The sequence below is a fragment of the Brachycentrus maculatus genome, unplaced genomic scaffold (assembly GCF_059751285.1).
Source record: "Brachycentrus maculatus isolate JH-2025_06_01 unplaced genomic scaffold, ASM5975128v1 h1tg000388l, whole genome shotgun sequence".
NCBI classification, from domain to species: Eukaryota; Metazoa; Arthropoda; class Insecta; order Trichoptera; family Brachycentridae; genus Brachycentrus; species Brachycentrus maculatus.
Window position 1 is genome coordinate 1015631 of NW_028281137.1, and position 22210 is coordinate 1037840.

Sequence of the window (22210 nt, forward strand, 5' to 3'; positions counted from 1 at the left end):
AATCTCTCCGGTCCAACACGTGCAACTGTACAACTGATTAAGTAATATCATAGGGTACTTTATAAAGTTACAGACTCGCGGGGGGAGTACAGAATCGGTCGGCGCCTTCGGTCGCGCTGACTGATCTGCCGATCTGGTGATGTGCTCCCCTGCAGCAGGGCCGCGGAGTCGCGAGGCGGCGGCGGCGCGCGGCGGGGAGTGCGTGGCGGACTGGTTCGAGCCTGTCGCCTTATTAGGACGTGACTGCGGAGGCGAGGGGGCCGCGCAACTGCCGGCTGCCGAGGCATACCACCCGACAGAACAATATTTGCTACAAAAATAATCTAATTTAGCTTAGGTTAGGTTACTTCGATCGCTCCGCGAGAAGATGATACTGTATAGAAATTCAATTATAGTTTCCAAACAAACGAGTCACTGTCAATGCTCGTATTACTAGATATTCGGCGAAAGTAACAAAAACAATCGAAGCGACGGATATGGAAAACAATAAGGTTTTTCACTTACTATTATTCAAAAACTGATCAAAGCCATGTCCCTTTAGTTTCGATGCATTTTTCCGTGAGGTTTTATGAATATAATGTACGATATGAAATAATTATTTATGTTTGGAGTCAGGTTTTATTTTACAAGGACATCCACGTCAACTTTATTTCAGCCTTTAATTTAACTAAAAAGATATTTTAATGTTATCTTCTCTGCTGCTGATTTTTGCTGATTTTTTGTGCAAAATTCAGTCTATGTAATGTTAGCTAATAGTCCGCTAATTGTTTGTAATATGTCTGCAAGAATAGATGGGCTTTAATTTCTTCGGTATCACTTCCATAGTTCTCATATTCTGATAAAGAAAATTTAATTATCTTTACAGAAACTGTCTAGATGGAAATGCCATAAGTGGATTTTAAAAAGCGTTACAACCCATGCTTTTGTAAGGTTATGAGCATTTTCGGCACAATGCCGATATATTTATGAACTCCTGTGATTTCAGGGAAAATTATCAAATGGACTCCTGATGTAATGATTTTTCCTGAACTACTTTGTACTATTCCACTTGAACAGAGAACATCAATATTTCACGTATCCCGATTACGTGCCATTTTCATATTCGTATCTTTCAACTCGATATTTTTAGTCACTTAATGGTATCACAATAATGTTGTCTTTCTCATATTTGTAAAGTGACTAACAGGTATGGATAATAAGGAAATGTCATTGCGAAAAATCACAAAAAATATCACAGTACTCAAATCGAACAAAAAATACACATTAAAAATTAAAAATAATTACATATCCTGAAATCGGTATAATATTTCCTACCAAAATCAGGTGGTTACGTCTAAAAGTCCAAAAGTTGAACAGTTTTAAATGCAATCCGGAATCAGGTGAGCTTTCCCTGCATTTTTTTATTACTTTCATAAATACATAGATACATATTTATTTCATATATACATTTACTATATGTATTACGGCTCTTTAGGCATAGCCTGTGTTGAGCCGTGTTGCATTACATTTTGCTTACGAATAATCGTAAAAGTACACACCTACGAACTACATGTGTCTACTTTAAATATTATAAATCCAACAGGTGCAATTAGTAGTGAAATTTTGTCTACGACTGTAGTTATCTATAGTACAGTATCTACAGTAACAGAATATAAACTTGAAGTGTAAACCAGGAAATCAAATAGTAAACGAGGAAGCTAATGTTATTGATATCAGCTTAGCTTGGACATAAAGTTATTTTTTAATGAATCGTTTTTATGCGTTTTTTGTTGTTGTTTTTTAAATGTTACGTGCTATGCGAAATTACAAATATAGACATAAATAAATCTAAATATAATTTCTGTTTGCTTACAAAGATAGATACATAGTACATATCAATTCACGATTCACAAGTAAGAAATAATAATATGGAAGCGATAAATTCATACTTTCTCTAAATGATTTGCTTAAAAGAAATGCTTGAAATTATTCCACTTCGCTTCAGTATTATAGTTTTGTTATGGTAATAATACTTTTTCGTTCAATTGCCATTTTCTAAAATATGATTATGTTACTTCTTACTACGGTTTTGAGCTATATTCTCGATTCTTGTAAATAAGTATGATTAAAATCAAAGTTTTTTTGTCTCGTTTTATAAAAACAAAGGAACAAAAATACATCACCACACACAGCAAATTAAAAGATTCTTTACCTTTGGAATAAAGTGTAATTTTACAGGAGAAGGAATCAAACATACGTTATATCTGACGATATTGTCTGATGAGTCCGAGAAAAATGTAATAAATTACGAAATACTTTCTTGTTGTTGGAACTAAAGATGTAATATATATATCCAAAAACTAAAATTGTCCATTTGTGACTGTTGACGTAGGTGGGGACCATATTACACACACTGTACATATTGTACATACACTGTAATTACATACACCGTGTTTATTTACATATGTATCATAAACGAATTTCTTGGCTGACTTATTAAAAAGTATTATACTCTTGTGTCACTAACATGAATAAGTCAGTCCAAAAATCAATACGCAATAAGCCAATGATCTCTTAATACGTAAGCATCATTCAAAGTTGTATACTTTATCCTGACAAATATACAAAATAGCCTGCCTATTTAGTAGTCCGTCGTATTGTATTTACAATACTCTTGACGGATTACTGAGTGTACCTCTACAGTCAGTAATCAGTCCTAAGTACTTAGGCAGGCACCTGTAGGTATCAACAACATCCCCGATTAATGTAAATAAAGAAATATATTTTGTTCGTAATATAATAGAAAGGGATCATACAGGTGTATGATCGATATTACCAAAATAAACGCCATCGTATATCCACACACGATGCAGGATGATTCATTATAACCTTTTTTCAATAAGACTTTCATTGACAGATCACGCCTCGGGTGTTAACTGTCAATAATTTTGTTCAGTATTGTTTGACGTTTCATCATAAGAATCATGTTGAATATTTTATAGAGCGCCTCATACTTACCTCAATGACGCTTTGATTTAACTGTAAAATCTGTGATTAAATTAAGGACGATAATACGTAATCATTTCGCGCGTTTACAGTGAGTACTTAACTAACTCTCGGATGAATCCTAGTTTGACGTGTAACTGCTAGTTAAGGTGAAGAGATGAGTAAAGTTCCAGTTCTAGCAGCGAAGAGAAGTACAAAGTAAGAAGAGATCTAAAAGCAGACACAGAAGACCTACGCCGTCCGAGTTGTTCCGCGCCGCGGAAGAAGAAAGTCCACTCTACAAAACTTTTCAATATTATTATGGCTAATTTCACTCGAATTATGCAAATCTATCATTGTTTGCCTACTCATTGTGGTGAAATTATTCGGCAAGTGGATATATACCGCCTATATATCTTACTAATCATCTCTTTCATTACTTCGGACGGTTAACGTACGTCGTAACTTTTTGTAGTGGCTTTTACATCCTCCTGAAGCGTTCTAGATAACTACTATGAACAACATAGTCCGTCGCAGATGTGACCATGTTCGAATTAGTATGTTCTCGTGTTCACGTAACCGTTACGAAGCATCGATCAGTGATCCACTAACAGGAAGGGTTTTTTGTTTTGTGCTAATCAGTGCAATGCAATAAGGTAGATATATAATCATACGCATGTCGGCAATGTACCAAGTACCTACATATTATTAATTATTCAAGAAAAAGTTCATTTATTTGAGAGATCATCTCCGTGGGTAGGTACTTTAATCTACTTTGAGCGGTGTGATATTAGTGAAGATTTTTTATACGACACTTAATTTACAATTTTGTCGACATCGTACATCGTACATATGTACATCGACACTAGCATGCTCTTAAGCAAACCTACGTTTACTAGAAGTAAAGATGCTCATTTCGAGTGCGCTCGAAATAAGCATCTTTATTTCTAGTAAAAAAAGTACTACCAAGTAGCGATTGCTCAATAATAGGATGCTTTTGTTCTAATACTGAGCATGTCTATCTAGACCTTACTATTCCTTGTGTATCTTATTTGGCATATAGCTGTAATGTCCACTCTTATCACTCCTAGCTCCCTCATTCGTGTCATCCTTATCCCATTCTTAGCCCATTCCATTTCTGTACACCAGAATTCGCAGCGCGAGGCTCTTGCCTACGTGTGGCTCGCAATCAAGTTTACACCGCGTCGATCCGATGCAGTGCCTTATGTGTGTGTGTGTTTATGTATAAAGATACATGTGTAGGTGTATAATGATGTACGACGACGATCTACCGGCTGTTACTAAATCGCGAGGAATATGAGCATTTTCATAAGATATAGTACATTCACGTTATGATTTTCAAAAAAATATACAATAAATAAACTAGTTTTTTATTCGTATCATTTATGTACTGACAAAACACTTACGAATATTTTAAATTATTTATATTGGAGTAGGTATATATATAACGTCAACTTTAGCAATACCGAGAAAGGTGCAAAGAAAATGTTCATAGGTAGGGCACTAACGGTGTGATGCGTTTGCTTTTTATGCAGCGTAGGTTTTTATGTTTACTAATGGTTCATCATTTAATTTTACAAGTCAAGTCTCGAATGCGCCTACAAGTTTATTATATGTCCGTACATCTGTGTTCCGTAGCTTATCGAATGGCGAAACGATCGCTTTTTCTACGGTCGCGCGAGGACGTGTCTCCGCTGGTGAAATGGGACCGTGACGGCCGCTGGCCAGCGGCGGCGGCCACCGTCGGAGGAGCTGCCCTCCTATACGCGCACGGCGGCCGGCAGCTCCGACAACGGCGCCGGCTGACGAACAACGGTAAAATTTATCGATCTAAAAAATAATCAACTCACTGCGAGCTCGTTCCCGGTGTGTTCAGTCACTCGAACGTACCATATAGCGCGAGGAACTAGTCGAGACCTCACGTCAGACACACGCAGAGGCAGGCCGCGCGCCGCGCACTGGCGCTCGGGCGCGGCGGGCGGCGGCGGGTGGCCCCACCCCCTCCTCCCCCTCCCCACTCCCCACTCCCCCACTCCCCCACCCGCCTGGACGAAGGCTTCTCCGCACTATTAGAGGCTCATCAGCACTACATCATTTTTACATACCCGGAGGTAAGTTATATCTGTATCTACTTATCTATTATATACATACATACATGACTCCCCCTCGTAATCGAACCCGGGACCTCCAATACGGTAGCCGAGCGTGCTGACCATTACACTACGTAGGCGGACAAAATGAACAACACAAAACACAAACAAAATTCTATTTCCTGTCTTCCGACACTTCGTGAAGTGACGTTGCCGTTTGATATAGATGCGTTTGCTTTCGGTAATCCTGCTTTGAAAAAGGAATCAAGTTTTGTTTGCACTTTTGAAGTTTGGAGACATAATTTGTGATTAAAAAATAAAGATTTTCGTGGCCGCTAAAAATTGTTTATACGCGACACTTTTTAACAGAACGTATTTTTTTAACATTTGATCGGATATTTTGTCCGCTATATCCGAAGTTCGTCCGTTCTATCGAGGTTTTACTTTACTGCTATTTTTGTTAAATAAATAACAATTTGTAAGAATAAGGAAGGTTTAATATAAAATCCTAGTTGCTCAATCCCGGCACCAGTCATGGGATCCCGGAATTGGATAGGATGGCAACATGTCATAGCTGTGTCACTACTTTAGATAACTGTATGAACGTAAATCCTTATCCCTATGCACCTAGCTGGGAGCTGCAGGATGCGTTAGTAATGCAGTGTTGAACTCATTATGATTCAGTTACGAACAATCATTGTAAAATAAAGTTGATTAATTTATATTAAGAAATATCTTCCTACCATTAGAAAAAACAGATTAGTATAAGTGACGAAGATTTGAAAAATTTAAATGTTTGTGGCAAATAGTGTTGTATACATTCAACACAAACATGCTTAGTATGTGAATATTACAGAATGAACATAAATTAATTAATTGAATCATGCACCATTGTTAGTTTATAGAAAAGGACATGTGTTTACAGTCGTGTGCCATATTAATAGACCCATCAAGCAAATAACAATACAGTTACAATTATTTTGCCATCATTACCAATCGTGTGAATTTTTAAATGTTTTTTAGTTAAATTATTAATTGTTGATATATTACGCATTCCATCAAATAAATTTTAACATTCTAATAATTTTATTATGTAGACAAAAAAAGCATTTCAAGACGTAAAATCAGTATTTTGTGTGACTGCCTTTTGCGGCGATAAGAGATGCTATCCTGCGTGGCATACTTTCAATGCATTTTTTTACCACCGTCTGAAGGTGGGTATTGCAATGCCAGATGTCAATTAGTTTTTCTATCAGCTCTTGTTATGTCATTCTTGTAGATTTATGGACCTCACGCTTCATAAGCTCCCACACATCTTCGATTGGATTCATGTCAGGTAAATTCCCAGGCCAGCCCAAAACAGTGATATTTTTTTCAGCTAAAGTCTAAGTTTTATGACACAGAGCTCTATCGTGCATAAAAATAAGTTTTACACCATCGCTAAACTATTCAGTCAGCTGAGGCAAGAGGCGCTCTTCCAAAATTTTCTTATACTGGTCTTGTTTCGTTGTACCTTGCACTATTTGAAGTCGTCCAGTACCTCTGAAATTGATCACAGACCCTACCATGACATGTGTGGGATGGTTTACCTCCTCCTTACAAATTGTGACTTATCAGTCAAGATTTGGAAAATGGATTCATCTGAGAAACATACCTGTTGAAAATGGAAGATATCGTTTTTAACTGAAAAATTGAAGGCACTCAAGATATTTACCCTTCTCTAGTTGTCAACTATAAAAAAGTTGTACTTTTGTGCCCATTTCAAACGATTTTTAATCACACCTCTGTTAACTTTGGCTTGCGGGCCGGTTTGAGCGCCTTTAGACCAACTTCAGCAAGCCGTCACTTCACTGTACGCTGAGAAATATTAGTTCCCCTGTTGTTTATATGTTTAGTAAGTAAACGTTTTGGCATTTTTCTGTTTTCCAAACATAAATCACGAATCTGTATGTCCGTTCTTGGGGTTGTAACACTTTTTCTCACACATTTATCCTTACCCTTGTTGCGTAAACTATCCTCAGAATCAATTTTTTTCAATATATTTTTCACCAAACTCCATGATGCCCCTACAATATTAGCTATTTCATACTGTGACATTATATTTGCCTTAATCAAACCAGATATTTGGCCAGTTTTTTGGTGACAAATCAGAAACGTTCCCCATTCTAAAAAACACATATATTGTTAAAATTTTGTACTTAAGCACTATATTTGATACATAATATTTAACAATAGACACGAACAATCATATAAAACAAACATTCAGTAGAAAAAAAATCAATGAATTTCATACCTGTTTTCAAAAATTGTTACGCAAACACTAGACGAAAAACCTCGCGTTACTCATACGGCGCCGTCTTGACAACTGATTTCCGCTGTTGAATTCGTAATTCCGTATTTCCAGGTGTGAAAGCTATCTTATAATGTTGTCAAAAGTGCTATCTATTAATCTAATAAAAAACATTTTCAAATAATGCTGTTATTATGTTTTTTTTTAACAAAAAAGTGATAATGAACACAATTACTGTCTTGGGTCTATTAATATGGCACACGACTGTAAAGTAGGATCATATGATGAGAAGTAAAGGGGAGAGGGAGAGTGGACATAGATTAAGAATAAGATGGATGGTTCGGGTTTCATTTCAAGGATAGATAGTAATGTTTCGGACTGTCTTGAAGGTAATCTGAGAAGGAAAGTTAATTTAATAATAAAATTGCAATATGCTCTTTAAGAGTATTTTTACACATTTTCTTTTTTGTAATAGGGTACAAAGGAAACTTTAAATTATTTGGATTGTTGATCGAGTGTGATATTTAAACAATAATAAAAAAAAACTGCGAAATGATACCACAATCCATTTGGTGAAATCACATTTGCGAAATGTCATTTTTAAGCTAAGCGATACATTTTCATGTTTTGAGACGTTTGAAGCGAACATGGTAGCAATTCTGTATACCCGGGCTATCCAAAGTTCTTCTAAACTTCTATGGATAGTCGCATATAAACGACAGAATTTAATTGAAAACATAACACTACTCATTACGAGGGGTACCTACCACTTTACCTGCTACCAAATTGTCGGGCATGTTCTTGGATTCTTATATCTCAATATGCCAGTTGATGCTGCCCGTCAATGGATCATTCTCATGATGTGTTATGATTGGCTAATAAATTAATATGAAAAATCACAAGACTATCGGTAACATTCTTATTGAAATCTGTAGAGAAGTAAGAGAGATACGAAGGTTTAAATTGTAGATATTTTAATAAAACGAAAAACGGACACCGCTGTACGTCATCAAATTTTACGTCATCGGGTGTATTATGGGGCGTATTCTTTTATATATCTGCTTTATAGAGCTGTAATAGTAGTAGTGTGGATTCGTTTCTGTGACGTTATTCGTTACCAACTTACGAAAACAACGTTTGTACGAAGGCGAATTTTGCAAAAGAAAATGATGAATGAAAATATTGATTATATCGACTGTTTTAAACACAAAACGAGTCGTACACATACCTATATAGATTGAGTATGTTGAATTAGATATTCTTCCCCAGTGATAATACCCTATTTATGAAATCATTTGTAGTATCTAGATACTATGAATAAAACACAATTATCGAATCCAGAGTCGATTCTTATATCAGTATACATATGTATATGCAGTGATGGGATTCAAAAATTTAAAGAACCGGTTCGGCTTTTAGGTACTACCCCTATCTTCCCCCCTATAAAAAAATAGTATTTACATTTTTAATTATTTGTTTTTTATTATGCACATAAACAGACAACTGACAACTGAGAATGCTCCAATTATAATAGTATGTAGGTACACACTTAAAAGTCAATTAAAAGTAATGTAACAATATTGTAAAACATAAATCATAATATATATACAAGCTCTGTAACAAAGAAGGTATCGACAACCTACATAAAATAACAACAAAAAAATGTACAGAGTACACAGAAGAAAATAAAATAAAAAATATTCAGTCACTTTTATTTCAATACTTCCAAATTGCCTTTTGGTTGTCGTCTACATGCCTTGATTTTCCTTTTTCAATGCTAGTGTCATCAGCTGTGTGGTTACATTTTCTTAACCAAGTTTGTACTGATGGAACTGGGTCCCAGGTATCTAATGGGAGACCTATCAAATCAATCGTCATCAAATTAGCTACATTATTAATATTAAGGCGACTTCTTTTATCTGAATATATAATATTCATTGCAGAAAATCTTCTTTCTGCCTCTGCAGAACTAACTGACTGATTATGTTTTTGGCTTTTTGGATAGATTTTGTAATCTCGTGATTATGTTGATTTCTCAGAACATTTTCTATGTAGTCGCGGAAATCATTAATGACAATTTCGCAATGAAAAAGTTGATTGAATTCGCACAATTTTTCCTCAGCGGTTACCCAAGGCACAACAACTTCATCGATATTCCAAGAACTCGGTTCAAGTAAATTTACGAGCTCGTGAATTTTATCACCTTATTATTTTTCAACTGTTATTATTTTTTATTTCAAATTATCGCAATCCATTAACCTGGCTTTCATATATTTTTATTATTGCCTCTAGTAGGGCTTGACGAGGAAGGTTTCCATAAATTTTGTTCTCATTCACTCACGGGTTCTAGCGAACCGGTGCGAACCGGCTGAATCCCACCACTGCATAATATTAGTCTCCCAAACAATAAAATGACTTGGAATTTCTAAATTCAGTCACGCTATTCCATTACTTCACGACCTTCACTGGTTACTCTGATACAAATTGTCTGCTTATGCATAAATCAATGCATAATACAGCTCCATGGAGTATGTAAAAATGGTGTTCATTCCAGACAAATTAGCTGATATAGGTCTCACGCTTCGATCAGCGACAACTGTTATGGCTAAAGTGACCTTACTAGCTCCCAACTAAACTAACTTTGACGAGCATGCCTTTGCAATTGCGGGTCCTATGGCGTGGAATGCTCTTTCACCAGCAGTTAGAAATAGTGAGAGTTAAACGATCCTTAGAAAAAACGTAACGTAATCTTATCAATAGTAATTATTATTTTAAATAATTTATGTATCGCCATTGTTGTTAAATACTAGTTCAAGAGCGCTAAAAATCATTTCGATTTTTTTTCATTAAATTAAACTAGTGGGGATATATAATTTTTTCAAAATAATAATTATTATTACTTTATTAACAATCTCTCTGTCTGGAATAAATAACAACAAAATGTGTAAAAATGGGAAAATGCAACGTCATTTCCATTCTACCTAAAAACGGAGTCAGACAAGGTGAACGCGTTTCTCCAACTCTATTCAATATTTACATGATGCCACACAGTATGCTTATATAATGCCAAAATTAGATGGTACACATGAGATATCTGCGTTAACAACATTAGTTACGCTGAGTATTACAGGAATACGAGAACATTTTGTATGCCAAATAACACAACATGGAGCATAATGCAACCAAAACTGTTATTTCCATATTTAAACACACTCGATCGGCTTAAAAAATGCCCCACCGCCACCGATATATCTATCAAAAGTAGTCTATGGGCGCTTGTCCACTACCCGTAATTTTTAAATATTATATTTAAAATTCCGTGTAGTGCAGAAGCGGCGTATGTCTCCTAGATATCTTAGCCACTGCCTTACCGATGTTGGTAGAGACGACTGGAACATAAAAAACAGCGCACAGCAATTTGGACCTGCAAGTATGTTTGCGAGACGATTCTCTATTGGAGATGAAGCAAAGGAGATCCTCTTCACAACATACTTGTCATCCACGTATGCTTCAGAATTGTGGAAAATCTACAAAAAAATCTACATGGAATTAGACAAAGACGCTACTGTAGTGCTTCGGAAATGTTTACGGCTGGACGTATAAATTCTTTTTCCGTCCTATCATAAGTTAATCAGTACTACGTCATAAGTCATAGAACCTCTGGCAACGCATTACGAAATTCGAAGACGTTTAGATTCACTGTCAATGTATTTTTTTTTCGAAAAAATCCTCCAAGGAACCGTAAATTATTTTTCATCCTAACAATTCAAAATTCAATCTACCTTCCGGCATTGCGATCGAGAAACACTCTGGAAATTTTGAGGAACGCACTGCAATTTGTCATCTATGGGATATAATTGACAGCGCGGGAATTTTATGACGTTTTTCACTTCTCTTTCTAAATTTATTTTGTTTCTATGTTTTTGTATTACAGAATCGGTACAAGTTCGACGAGTTTAATAATTTTCCTTAAATTAAAGATTAACTGCGCTAGGCCACACAAAGCTACGGAAGTTAACTATCAGTAAAAAGAATGTCGGGATTTCAGAGTGTAGTAAATTTCCGAAATCCGTCTAAAGTGACGTTTTCACGCCGTTTACGAATGGGTGCAGTCGGTTGGAGTGCCGTCACGAGTTTCCGCCTGGAATCGGTCAAGATAAATACATTCAGAGGTGTAACGCGTTCTACAGCACTCATTAAAATTAGTGATAAGTATGGAAAAGTCACGATTCTGCTAGAAGGTTCACATATCGGCGTCTTATTCGGGTTATCTCCAAAAAAATGGTCGGAAATAGAGGAAATCAGTTCAAAAGTCGGTGAACTTTTTTTTCGCAATTTCAAGCTGGGCTTGAATGATACATTTTCCATTGAACAAAAAATATTTTATTATTTCTGCTTAAGTAAACAGACTAAAGAGGTATTTTTCATATCTTATCAAAGAGTGCGAAATTTGCGTGCCGCTGATAGAATGAATCCTTTCTTGAGAGTGATAGAATCTTTCCCCTGCTCTCCACGCTTGTTGAATCTTTACAATAGTAAAAGGCTGGCCTTGGCCAACACCTAACTTTATTCAACAAAGCACTCTCGTCCGAGCACACGACACGGCGGATATTACAGCGGCTGGAGGGTGGCGGGTGAGGACATCCATCCCATGCAACAACCATTCTAACACAAGAAGCACGAGTAGAAGAATGGGATATAGGGACAGATAATATGGGTTCCTCATATTGCATTACATTATTAGTGACAAACTATTCATATTAATAATAATTGTCTGAAGAACATAATTGTTTAAACCAAACTTTTTTGGCTTGAACCCAAAGAACAATAATCAAATGTCACAAGAAAGATAAAAAATATGGAGTAAAATAATACAATTCACTTCATTCCCTCATTATCAGATCTAAAAACCATAAGAGATAGAATATGAATTTGAAATATGTGTTATATCTATATGTGAAATTAAAAGTCTTTTTTCAGTTAGTATCGTTTTTTATTAACCATAAATGCAAATTTAAAGATTTACATAACATTATCTTCTTATATCTTATATAAGAAGATAATGTTACACGACAAGTGCAGGATCTCTGTCCGACTTACTAATTTGGATATCCACTTGGTTATTTAGCAGTTCAGAGAGCTTCGGTTGGAAACCTGTCAGGAAGCCTCTCTCAGAATCCGAGTGGTTGGTTAGTATAACGGAGGTGCGGTTGTGAATGGCTTCCAAAATATCGTGGTGCAGCATCTCACCTTAAGGGAAGGAATTGATTATTATGTATTTTGCTTGGCTGAATATTCAAGTGATGGATATAAGGAGCGCATTGGGTTCCTCGCTCGATTACCTGTTATGTAAACTTCTGCCGGAACTCCCCGGAGCAAGGAAGTGCCTGCGCCAGCGCACACAGCGACTTGTCTCACCCGCGTGTGGGAGCTGGTTCCCTGAGCCAGCGCGAGTCGCAAATGATTTAGTCCGCAGTGGTTCTTCACCAGCTCGACTATCTCCTCGATCTTGAGTGTCGAATTTAAATAACATATCCTGAAACAATGTTTAGGCTTTTTGATTGAATAGCACGAGGCGAGTTTTAATATAACCGTAGTAAACTAGAAGTAAAACAGAGTTAGCTTTGTTGTAATATGGTATTTATCTTTGTGAAATGTTTCCGAACGTTATAAACGGAGCTTACCTCCCGCAGCCGACGGTCTGATCTTCTTTAGGGGCGATGGGTTGGCGAGTGTGGGAAGGGAGAGCTGACGCCAGCCAGTCGTTCACTCCTCCCACTACAGCATCCCATGCCGTGTGCGGGCTATATAAAGCTACTCTGTTCTCTAGACACGCACTCACCACCCGCTCTTTCCACGATCTGAAATATCATTACATTGTTTTTTTTCTTCTTCTGTTTTTTAAGAAATAACCCGCAAAGTTTCTATTTTTAGAGGCTTGCCTGCAGGCAGGATATAGTAAGGAAAGGTGAATGTGAAAAATACATCACAAACACCCTGACCAATTGAAAATCTCTCTCTGGTCTCAATCCTGCGGATTGGTCTGCAGCAAAAAATGATAATAAATTTCTGAAATTCATTTTGCAATTGTAGGGAATCCCGCAACACCAGTTTCGCAGTAAAACTACTACGCCGCATTACGCATATTATCGATAGCTATAAAATACCAACTCATTATTATATTATTGATTTCAGCATCGCTATCTATTGAATAATTTGTATGGGTTAAGAACAGGATTACCTCTGAGTAATAGACTTTAAAGGACTAAAAATAGGTGGATGGTAAGAAATTATCATTTCCACATTCAAGTCTACAGCTTCCTTCATGACGACTTCAGTTAGATCATTGGTTAGCAGAATTCTTTTTATTATCCTAAAAATTATAAAACAATACAGATTAAAATATTTCGTAATATTCATATTCCAGTATTTTGCCTTAAAGGAAAGATATTATGTATCACATGCACCACATGTAACTCACTTAGGTGTGAACGGCTCTATCAGAAGTCCCGTATTGTCCCACGACTCGGCCAAACTTGCCGGTGCAAATGCTTCCAATTTATCAAGTACCTCTTTTAGTAAGAGACCACCCGTTGCTGAGGAATCCGCCATTGTTTTAATGATTTTGTGAGTAGATAAACTCCTTTTTAAAATATGCCCACAAATCAAAGGCGTTCTCATTGATTACCCGAATTATAAGATATCTACTTTCTTTATGATACACCAACTGTAAACAGTAATTCTGAAAAAAAATAACTTTTTTAGAAGTTTTTATATATATAAATTAAAAATCATTTAGAAACGTTTGACTGATACAAAAATTGGTTTCTATGTATCTAAAAATACATATTTAAACATATTCCCCTAGAACAAGCCAGGTGGACAAAAGTCATTTCAAGAATCGACTGATTGATGATTCTATGACAATAACAACCCCCCATTAGTCACAATCCAAGTCATAATTATTGTGGAAAATATTCCAGGGCAATGATTTGCAAGCGGTTGAAATGAAGTGATAAGGTTATTCCTTTTATGTAAACAATTTAGTTGAAATTCCATAATGCTTTGAATAACATGTTACAAGACTTGCGGTGAAGAGTATTTACTATCGCTGTGATGGATTTTACTTAAGGGGGTAAGTACTTTTTCTATTTTATTTAAAATTTGATTCAAATTAAAGACAATATGAGATAAAATATGTTTTGAAATACTACGTAAAAATTGTATTGTAACGTATACAACTTTTTATATCCGCATGTATCTAAGCTAATTTTTCAATATCGTATAGCGACAATTCTTGGCTATACTATACAAAAAAAATCACCTCATTAATATGTGGTAATTTTTCTGTAATCACTTTTTTTTCAAATCATGTGTGCTCTCTTTCAAAATTGGAATTATTTGAAGAATGGCAAAAACATACAAAAGAAAACGAAATTCTCGTCTAATGGATTTCATTATGCAAAAATTTTGTGTTACGCATGTGATTCTGAGATATTTAAAGATAAAAATTTCAAGTTTTTCGTCAATATTCGCTGAAAAGAACTTTTCAGCAATGAAGATGAAGATGGTATATGATGAAGATGGATTATACATAAAATCTAATTTAAGAATGCATTAGCCATGTGCATCTTCATCATCCGGAGGAAGTCGGTCTCGAGGTTGGTCCAAAAGTGTCGAAGACTCGTCTTTTAAAACAAAAACGTAGTTGGAGACTAGTGCGATCGCGAAGTGCCGGTGTGTTAACCATAGGTGCTGAAGTAACAAATCGTATATCGGGTCATAAAAATGTAGCTACTTTGATTACAAAAAGTTCAGAATCTGCAGAAAAAGTAAAATTTGGTGATGTTATTTGCGGTGGCAGGCAGTTGAACAGTGACGAGGCATTAGTTTATTACGTGGACTCTAAATGCACCAGCCACTCTTATAAACAAATGCGAAAGTGGTCAATGAAGGCGAGACATCGAGTGTTTCCATCTTATCGTAGCTTCGTAAGTCCAAAAAGGTGTGTTATTCTTTTGATGAACATATTTTTGTGACAGAAACGCGTGCTGAAGTTAAACTTCAAGCCATACTGGATAAAATAACTGAATGTTTAATTAAAGCGCAAACTGAAATTCAAATTCTAAAAAATATACCTTCTCATTCGTCATTCACATTGATTAGCAAATGGGGATATGACAGGTCAGGTTAGGTCAGCTCTGGTCACAGCACTTGTAAACAGATACATATCTGACAAGTGCCGAGAAAGAGAACCGATAACTTACCAGCGGAAGTTCTTAATCAGGTACATAGCAAGTGATGTTCATCCGTGGACAATGGGGGATTACTTAGTATCTGACTCGTCTGATTGATGATGAGTCGTAGGAATATATATATTTTTTAAATTGTATTATTTATTAATTAAATTTTGAATTAATTTTTGTAATCTAAATTATTTCTGTAAAGTATATACAATCACAACAACTGAAGGTGGCTTCTGACAGTGTCACTTCAATCGCAGTTCATGATAAAAATTGCAATAATTCTACATTGATACAGGCATATAATTATTTATAATTAAAATGTAACTTTGTTTTAAAATTTTCGTTTTATTACAACTTAATTATAATGTCTACCGGTTTCGAAGCTAACCGCTTCTTTATCAAGACTGATTAATACTTAAATACTATCTACTAAACAATATTCAAAATATTTTGACAGTTAGGGAAATAAGCTTAGGTAGATCTCAAGTGGCTTTATTTTTTTTGTGTTGATTGGCAGTCACTGTCAAAAGGGATCAGGGATGATGAGTGATTGGAAACATATTTAATAACGGACTTTTAGCAAAATCATTTACATTGATCTGTATGTTCCCAATGGTTACCTAAGACAGCGTCGGCATAGATTGTTTCACATTCCTATACACAGGACCAACCAATGGTTATGCCTGTAGGAAGAGCTACCGCTATGTTGAACAATATCTCATTGGATATTGATCTGTGCCATGTGTCTGAAGGAGTTTTCCGAAGCAGGATTCTTCTACACCTTTAGCAATAGTTCTTGCATATATTTTATTTTAATGTATACAATTTGGATTTTTTAAAGTTTATAATGTATATATTAATTGAAATAAATAAATTGAAATTGAGATTGAAAATTGTGTATTTATTAGTTGTAAATTATTATTGATTGTCTTTTTAATTTCTAATATTTCTAAGTAATCTAATTTAAGTCCTCTATTGTATGTGTGTAATATATTTAGACCTTTGTTTTTATCAAATGAGTGATTATTTTCTATTAACACATTGTCGAAGGGCAAGACTATTTTTTAGAGTTTACAATATAAAAATGAAAATAAATAAAGTGAAATACGGAATACTTAATAAAAAATTATGATGTTATCAAAGCAATTATAATTTATTTTTAATGATCAAATGTCACATATGATTTCTTTGAAAATTTCGATCGAAAATATTATTTGGTTTAAAAATTGTGTCAATTTTAAGAAAGCTATATATTTTTGTGCTAATCGCAAAAACACCCGCTATAGGCTAGAGTCTATTGTTCGAAGCGCCCGACAATGTGTTAAGTGATTGGCAAATTCGGAATAATATTATTATTTAGGCATCTTGTATGCTCTTTACATCGGATGTTAAAATTTCTAGATGTTTTTCCTATATATAGGCTGGGACACGATGAGCATTTTCATTCTCAAATAATAATCATTTTCCACTTGATTATTATTTAAGAATCACGGCGATTTTGGTCATAATGCCTATGATATGTGGCTATCATAGGTCATCCTAAGTTGATTCTATAGTGGTATGAGTAAATTTTATTAATTAATTTATGCTGTGTTTAATTGTGTACATATTTCTTGCTATGACAACATTGTTTTTTTTAAATACTTTTTAATTTCGTACATAAGTTTTTTTTAATAAATAAATAAATATATCCCCGAGCTTCTAAATTATCATAAAATGCCTATTGTTAAAATAAAAATCTTCAAAACTAGAACAATCATATCATAGAATAAAATCTTTTTGTCCGCCGGCTTGTTCTGGGTGAATCACTGCTATGTCCGGATCAGTATGTCAAGATATCCAACAGATATCCAATTTCGTAGTTTGATACTCACCATTTGTTCACCTGTTTTATGTGAGATTGTGTTGCTTCTGTTAATAAAAATGTAGCTTTTCAAAAAATGGACAATTTATTGGTAATATAATTTTTTTATTACAAAAAAACTTTTGATTATAAATTTTTTACAAAATACAATATAATTAATAACAAACAAACTAATTTATAACGATAACAATAGTATGTAGCTAGGTATGGATATTATATTATTCCACGTAATTCCATATTTTAATTTCACTATCGTCACTACAGGAGGCTAACTGCCGAGGGCTGAGAGGATTCCATTTCACAGCATTCACATCCTGAGTGTGAGCGCCGTGTTCGGAGCAGACGAGCTCGAATGTCGGTTCATTGGGCTGCGAATCCGGACTTTCAGCGAATATCCGGATTATATCATCTCCGCAAGCGGTGGCTATCAGTCCAGTCTCCGGGCACCAATGGATGTCGTAAATTGTCCTCGTATGGTAGCCCGCAATGGTGCACACACATTTCCAAACAGAGTGGTTATCGGGAGTCGCCACCCCTTCTTCGTTCCCGGGCGCATACTCTCTCCAGATTTTAACAGTTTGGTCATCGCTGCAGCTCGCGAGGCGGCTTCCCGTCTTGTCGAAGGACAAACTCCAGACGGTGGACTGATGCGACTGCAGGGTCCCGGCGCAGAACCAGTCATTATCTGACGGATCTTCTTTAAATATTTTTATAGTGTTGTCGTACGAAGCGGAAGCGAGAATATCTTTTGTCGGATGCCATACTACCTGAAATTTGAGAAAATAATTTTACCAAAAGAAATGTCACAAAGAAATTTGCCAGTTTTTTTTAAAGGAAAAAAAGAATATATGTTTTTACCTTTTTTACGTCCTGAGAGTGAGCATTTAGCACCGCAGCGCAGTCATAGTCGTCCTCTCCGGCAGCCTCCCACACCCACACGGACTTGTCCCTGGAGCAGGTGGCCAGCAGGCGCCCCGACGCTGCCCACGCTACGCTCTTCACCTCATTCTCGTGCCCCTCCAGAGTGGCGTTGCACTCGAACTCTCCTGCAGAAAGACTCCCGTTACACGGAGTTCACGGATGTTATTACATCAGACGAGGTACCGTCGGAAAGGAAACATACCCGTCTTCTTGTCCCATATGGCAGTGGTGGCGTCGAAGCTGGCGGAGGCGAGGAAAGAGCCGCAGGGCGACCAGGCAAGCTGGCGAATGGTTCGCTGGTGACCGTCGGCCAAGATGGTGGTGGTGCTCCAGCGAGTACCCTCGCGTCCCCACAGTCGGATGGTCTTATCCTGGCCGCAGGAGGCCAACGCCGCACCGCGCGGGTGCCACGCCACATCCCACACGCGTCCCTTGTGCCCCGCCAAGCACTGATCGAGCTGCAGCTTCCCCATCTGAACACTGAAACATTTCCCCGACAGTTAGATCACTCCTGCGGAGCCATGCTCGATCAGTGCTCAGTCGGGGTTGACATCAGCTGCCCGGAACGTATTCATTGCACTTAATTAGGGTTATCATGTTTCACTGACAGTTGATATTTCGCTGTTGGATGCTACAATTCCCAAAAATAGGAAATAAATTATGGTTCTCCAATTATCATATTTAATGGAGGTAAAACCTGTTTTTTTTTTAAACCCTGCAAACCAGGACAGAATGACTGGCCGGGACCACGGGACGGACCATCAAACCGAGATAATCCCGGCCAAATTGTACATATGCACGCATGCTACCCTCGATAGACGTACTCGTCTATCACATTTAAAAATAATCAATTGAAGACATCTAAGACTAAATGACGTTATTCTCAACGGCAAATGTAACAACGTTTACATTATAATCTTTTAACGGTTTTCGTAGCAAAATAAAAGGTAAACTATATTTTATTATCATTTAATAAAATAATTTATTATCATTTAATAGGCATCAGAATATAGAAGACAGGTTATAAAGCTTCGAATAAGACCGTACTTTTTTTAAGTTAAAATACCTAGAATAACAGTGCGTCTGAATATATACTTAAATACCTTAAAATAATTTTTATTATCCAATCCTGTTAAACTTTCGTCCTTTCGTTGCCGGATTGTACTGAGTTCGATCTTCAGTTTAATTCACAAAATACTAAGCGTATTTAGTGTATTTAGTTCAAGTCGATTTACAAGTTAACCACGGACTAACTAATTTTAATTTGTGTAAAACTAACCACAGACTAACTATTTTATATAAAGACCGCCAACTACCTCGATTTTTTATGGCTGGAAGTGATATTCGCCAGCGGCCGGAAGTGACGTAAACGGCTAGAAGTACTAAGCTCCCGGCTGGGCGTGACTTCGCCGCGGCTGAATGTCAAATCCACCCGCCGAAATATTTATCATTCATTTTTCAGGTTAAATGGTATTTATATTGAAATTTGTTGTTTAACATATTTTTAAAATTGTAATATTAATATTACAAAGAAGATATTTCACTACAAACAAAAATAGAAAGGTCACGGCTAGAACGCGACATTTATAAAAAGAGTTCAGGCGATTGATAATGGTTACTCAACTCAGCCTTACAATGGTAAATGGTAATGGTAACTTTTTTGAAATTATTATCCCAAACTATGTATAAATATAAGGCTTTTCAACAAAAACAAAAACGATAGAATTTTCAAATTACTATATTATATTTAAAATTCTAGAAAATACAATATTTTAAAAGGGCGGAAGGAGAGCCCACCACTTTCTGAAGTTATGTTTCTTAACGGGGGTGCCAGCGCCCCTTTGTGGGCGTTTTGGAAGTCTGGCTAGGCGTTTTTAAATTTTTTGCATTTGGGGGGTGCTGCAGAAGTTCAAGGGAGCGTTGTGTTAAGTAAGAAAAACTACACTTTCATACGCAAAATTTAACTTTAACTTTGGCATAATACTCAATATTATGAAGTTCTTCATAGACAGATTTCTATTTTTCTATCGATAATTGTCTATAACCATAGTCTGTCTATATTTATTTGAAATATTTGAACAACTTGTTAGTATCTCGTATTTTTCGTTCCCGTTTTGGTGTTTTTGTTAGTGTATTAGTGTGTCTCGTCATTTTCTGGTCGTTTTTTGAACAATCTGACGTTTACGAGTCGACCCCCCCTGAAACTAACCAAAGACAATTAATTTGTGTAAAGACCGCCGACACCGCCCAAAATTCAAGAATGGACGTGATGTACACTCCAGGGTAGATGTGACGTAACTCCGGGCTGGGAAATACTTAGCTGGCTGAGTGTGACTTCGCCGCGGCCGAGAGTCGAATCCACCCGCTGATTTTTTTTAATTAATTTTTTAAGTCAAATTGTATTTATATAAACTTTTTGTGTATTACATATTTACATAATTATAATATCGATATTGCAAATAAGGTATTTTATAACCAACATTTATTTATTTCATTGTAAACAAGAATTCCAGAAAATACAATATTATAAAAGGGCCAAGGAGTGCCCAACACTTCCCGAAGCAAGTATACGAGCTGAAGGCTACGTTAAGTACTTCACTCCCACAAATTTAAATTTTAAATTAATCCATAAATCCTTCCTCCCTTTTTTGTAGACACGAATCAATACTTTTATATAAAAAAATATCAAAGTGATTTCCGGGAGGCCAAAGAATGCGAAATATTTGAAGGCACTGAAAATAAAAATGTAGTTTTAAAGATTGATAAAAGCAAATACAGACATGGATCAATAATTTTATCTTAAGAATATCCTGATGAATTCCGGAAGACCAAAAAATATTATCTAGGATGTTTGAAGGCGCTGAAAATAAAAAAAATACTTATAATGCATAAAAAAATAGAAAAGAAAGATTAATGAAAGCAGATGTAGAGGAACAGAGCAAATCTCAAAGCGAAATCAGATTTAATTCCCTCGCAATATAACCGCAAACAATAGTAAGAACATAAAACGATAATTACCAGCAACATAATAAAATAAAAATAGATCTTTATAATCGATGCTGCGATGGATTACACCTATGGATTTCTTTTTTCTATTGATAATTGTCTATATTTCCATCAAAGTTGTGTATATTATTTTTTTTCAAACGGGTTATCTCGTATTTTCCGTGTCTATTTGGTGTTTTCTCGTCTCTTCCGTACGTTTTTGAATTTTCTGACATTTGCGAGTCGAACCCCCCTGAAACTAAACTAATCGGTTCCTCGGATCCCCTTTATTAAAGATAATTCGACGATTGTCTGGCAGATAAAGTAATTGGCATCTTCGCAAACGGGCGTTTTTCACGCTGGCGTTTTTTTCGAAATTCCGAATGCAAGAATCTTATACAAAATATCCGAATGTGGAAAATTTTGTGCTCGGAAAAAAATACATTTTTGGTTACGCATTACTTTTATGGAATTCATGTTTATAGAACTTTGAAAGAGAAAAATGATTGTTGTTACATTGCATAACCTGTTACATTACAATATTACAGAAATAATGAATATCGATATAAGTGTGCCTATCAACCTAAAATCACAATCTTAATTGTTTACTTTGGAAATATTACTGATCAATTTGCTGTAATTAGAACAATCGATTACATTTATTTTAGCTGGAAAGCTTTATAAATTATAATATTGTATGTCATGGATAATCGAAAATTATAACCTTAGTTTACATACATATAATGGAGTTAAAAATATCTTTGGTCGAAATGGTGTAGATCATCGACCATAACGGGTTTGGATAATTTTCTCACTCCAGGCCTCTTAC

The 22210-nt window shown here is 35.8% G+C and overlaps 3 protein-coding genes across 9 annotated transcripts in view; all 3 read right to left on the reverse strand.

The window, feature by feature from the left end:
• LOC148303068 (uncharacterized) overlaps positions 1 to 4945 on the reverse strand; it is a 40324-nt gene extending 35379 nt beyond the window's left edge. For 4 of the 7 annotated variants that reach the window (XM_088270650.1, XM_088270648.1, XM_088270645.1 and 1 more), the window contains exon 1: positions 4836 to 4945. The gene's annotated coding sequence lies outside the window, so the exon portion shown is untranslated. The remainder of the gene's footprint in view (positions 1 to 4835) is intronic. The other 3 variants (XM_088270651.1, XM_088270649.1, XM_088270646.1) reach the window with 1 other exon arrangement.
• Positions 4946 to 12336: 7391 nt separating this feature from the next.
• LOC148303069 (NIF3-like protein 1) lies at positions 12337 to 19647 on the reverse strand. Its single transcript, XM_088270628.1, has 6 exons — positions 19500 to 19647; positions 13847 to 14107; positions 13607 to 13738; positions 13050 to 13226; positions 12708 to 12901; positions 12337 to 12615 (listed from the first exon to the last, which is right to left on the reverse strand). Exons 2-6 carry the CDS (start codon positions 14044 to 14046, stop codon positions 12431 to 12433), a joined length of 888 nt encoding a protein of 295 aa, XP_088126754.1. The 5' UTR covers positions 14047 to 14107; positions 19500 to 19647; the 3' UTR covers positions 12337 to 12430.
• Ciao1 (cytosolic iron-sulfur assembly component 1) lies at positions 17542 to 19647 on the reverse strand. Its single transcript, XM_088270627.1, has 4 exons — positions 19500 to 19647; positions 18599 to 18876; positions 18334 to 18521; positions 17542 to 18242 (listed from the first exon to the last, which is right to left on the reverse strand). The coding sequence occupies exons 2-4, from the start codon at positions 18867 to 18869 to the stop codon at positions 17694 to 17696; spliced, it is 1008 nt and encodes a 335-aa protein (XP_088126753.1). The 5' UTR covers positions 18870 to 18876; positions 19500 to 19647; the 3' UTR covers positions 17542 to 17693.
• Positions 19648 to 22210: the final 2563 nt, after the last annotated feature.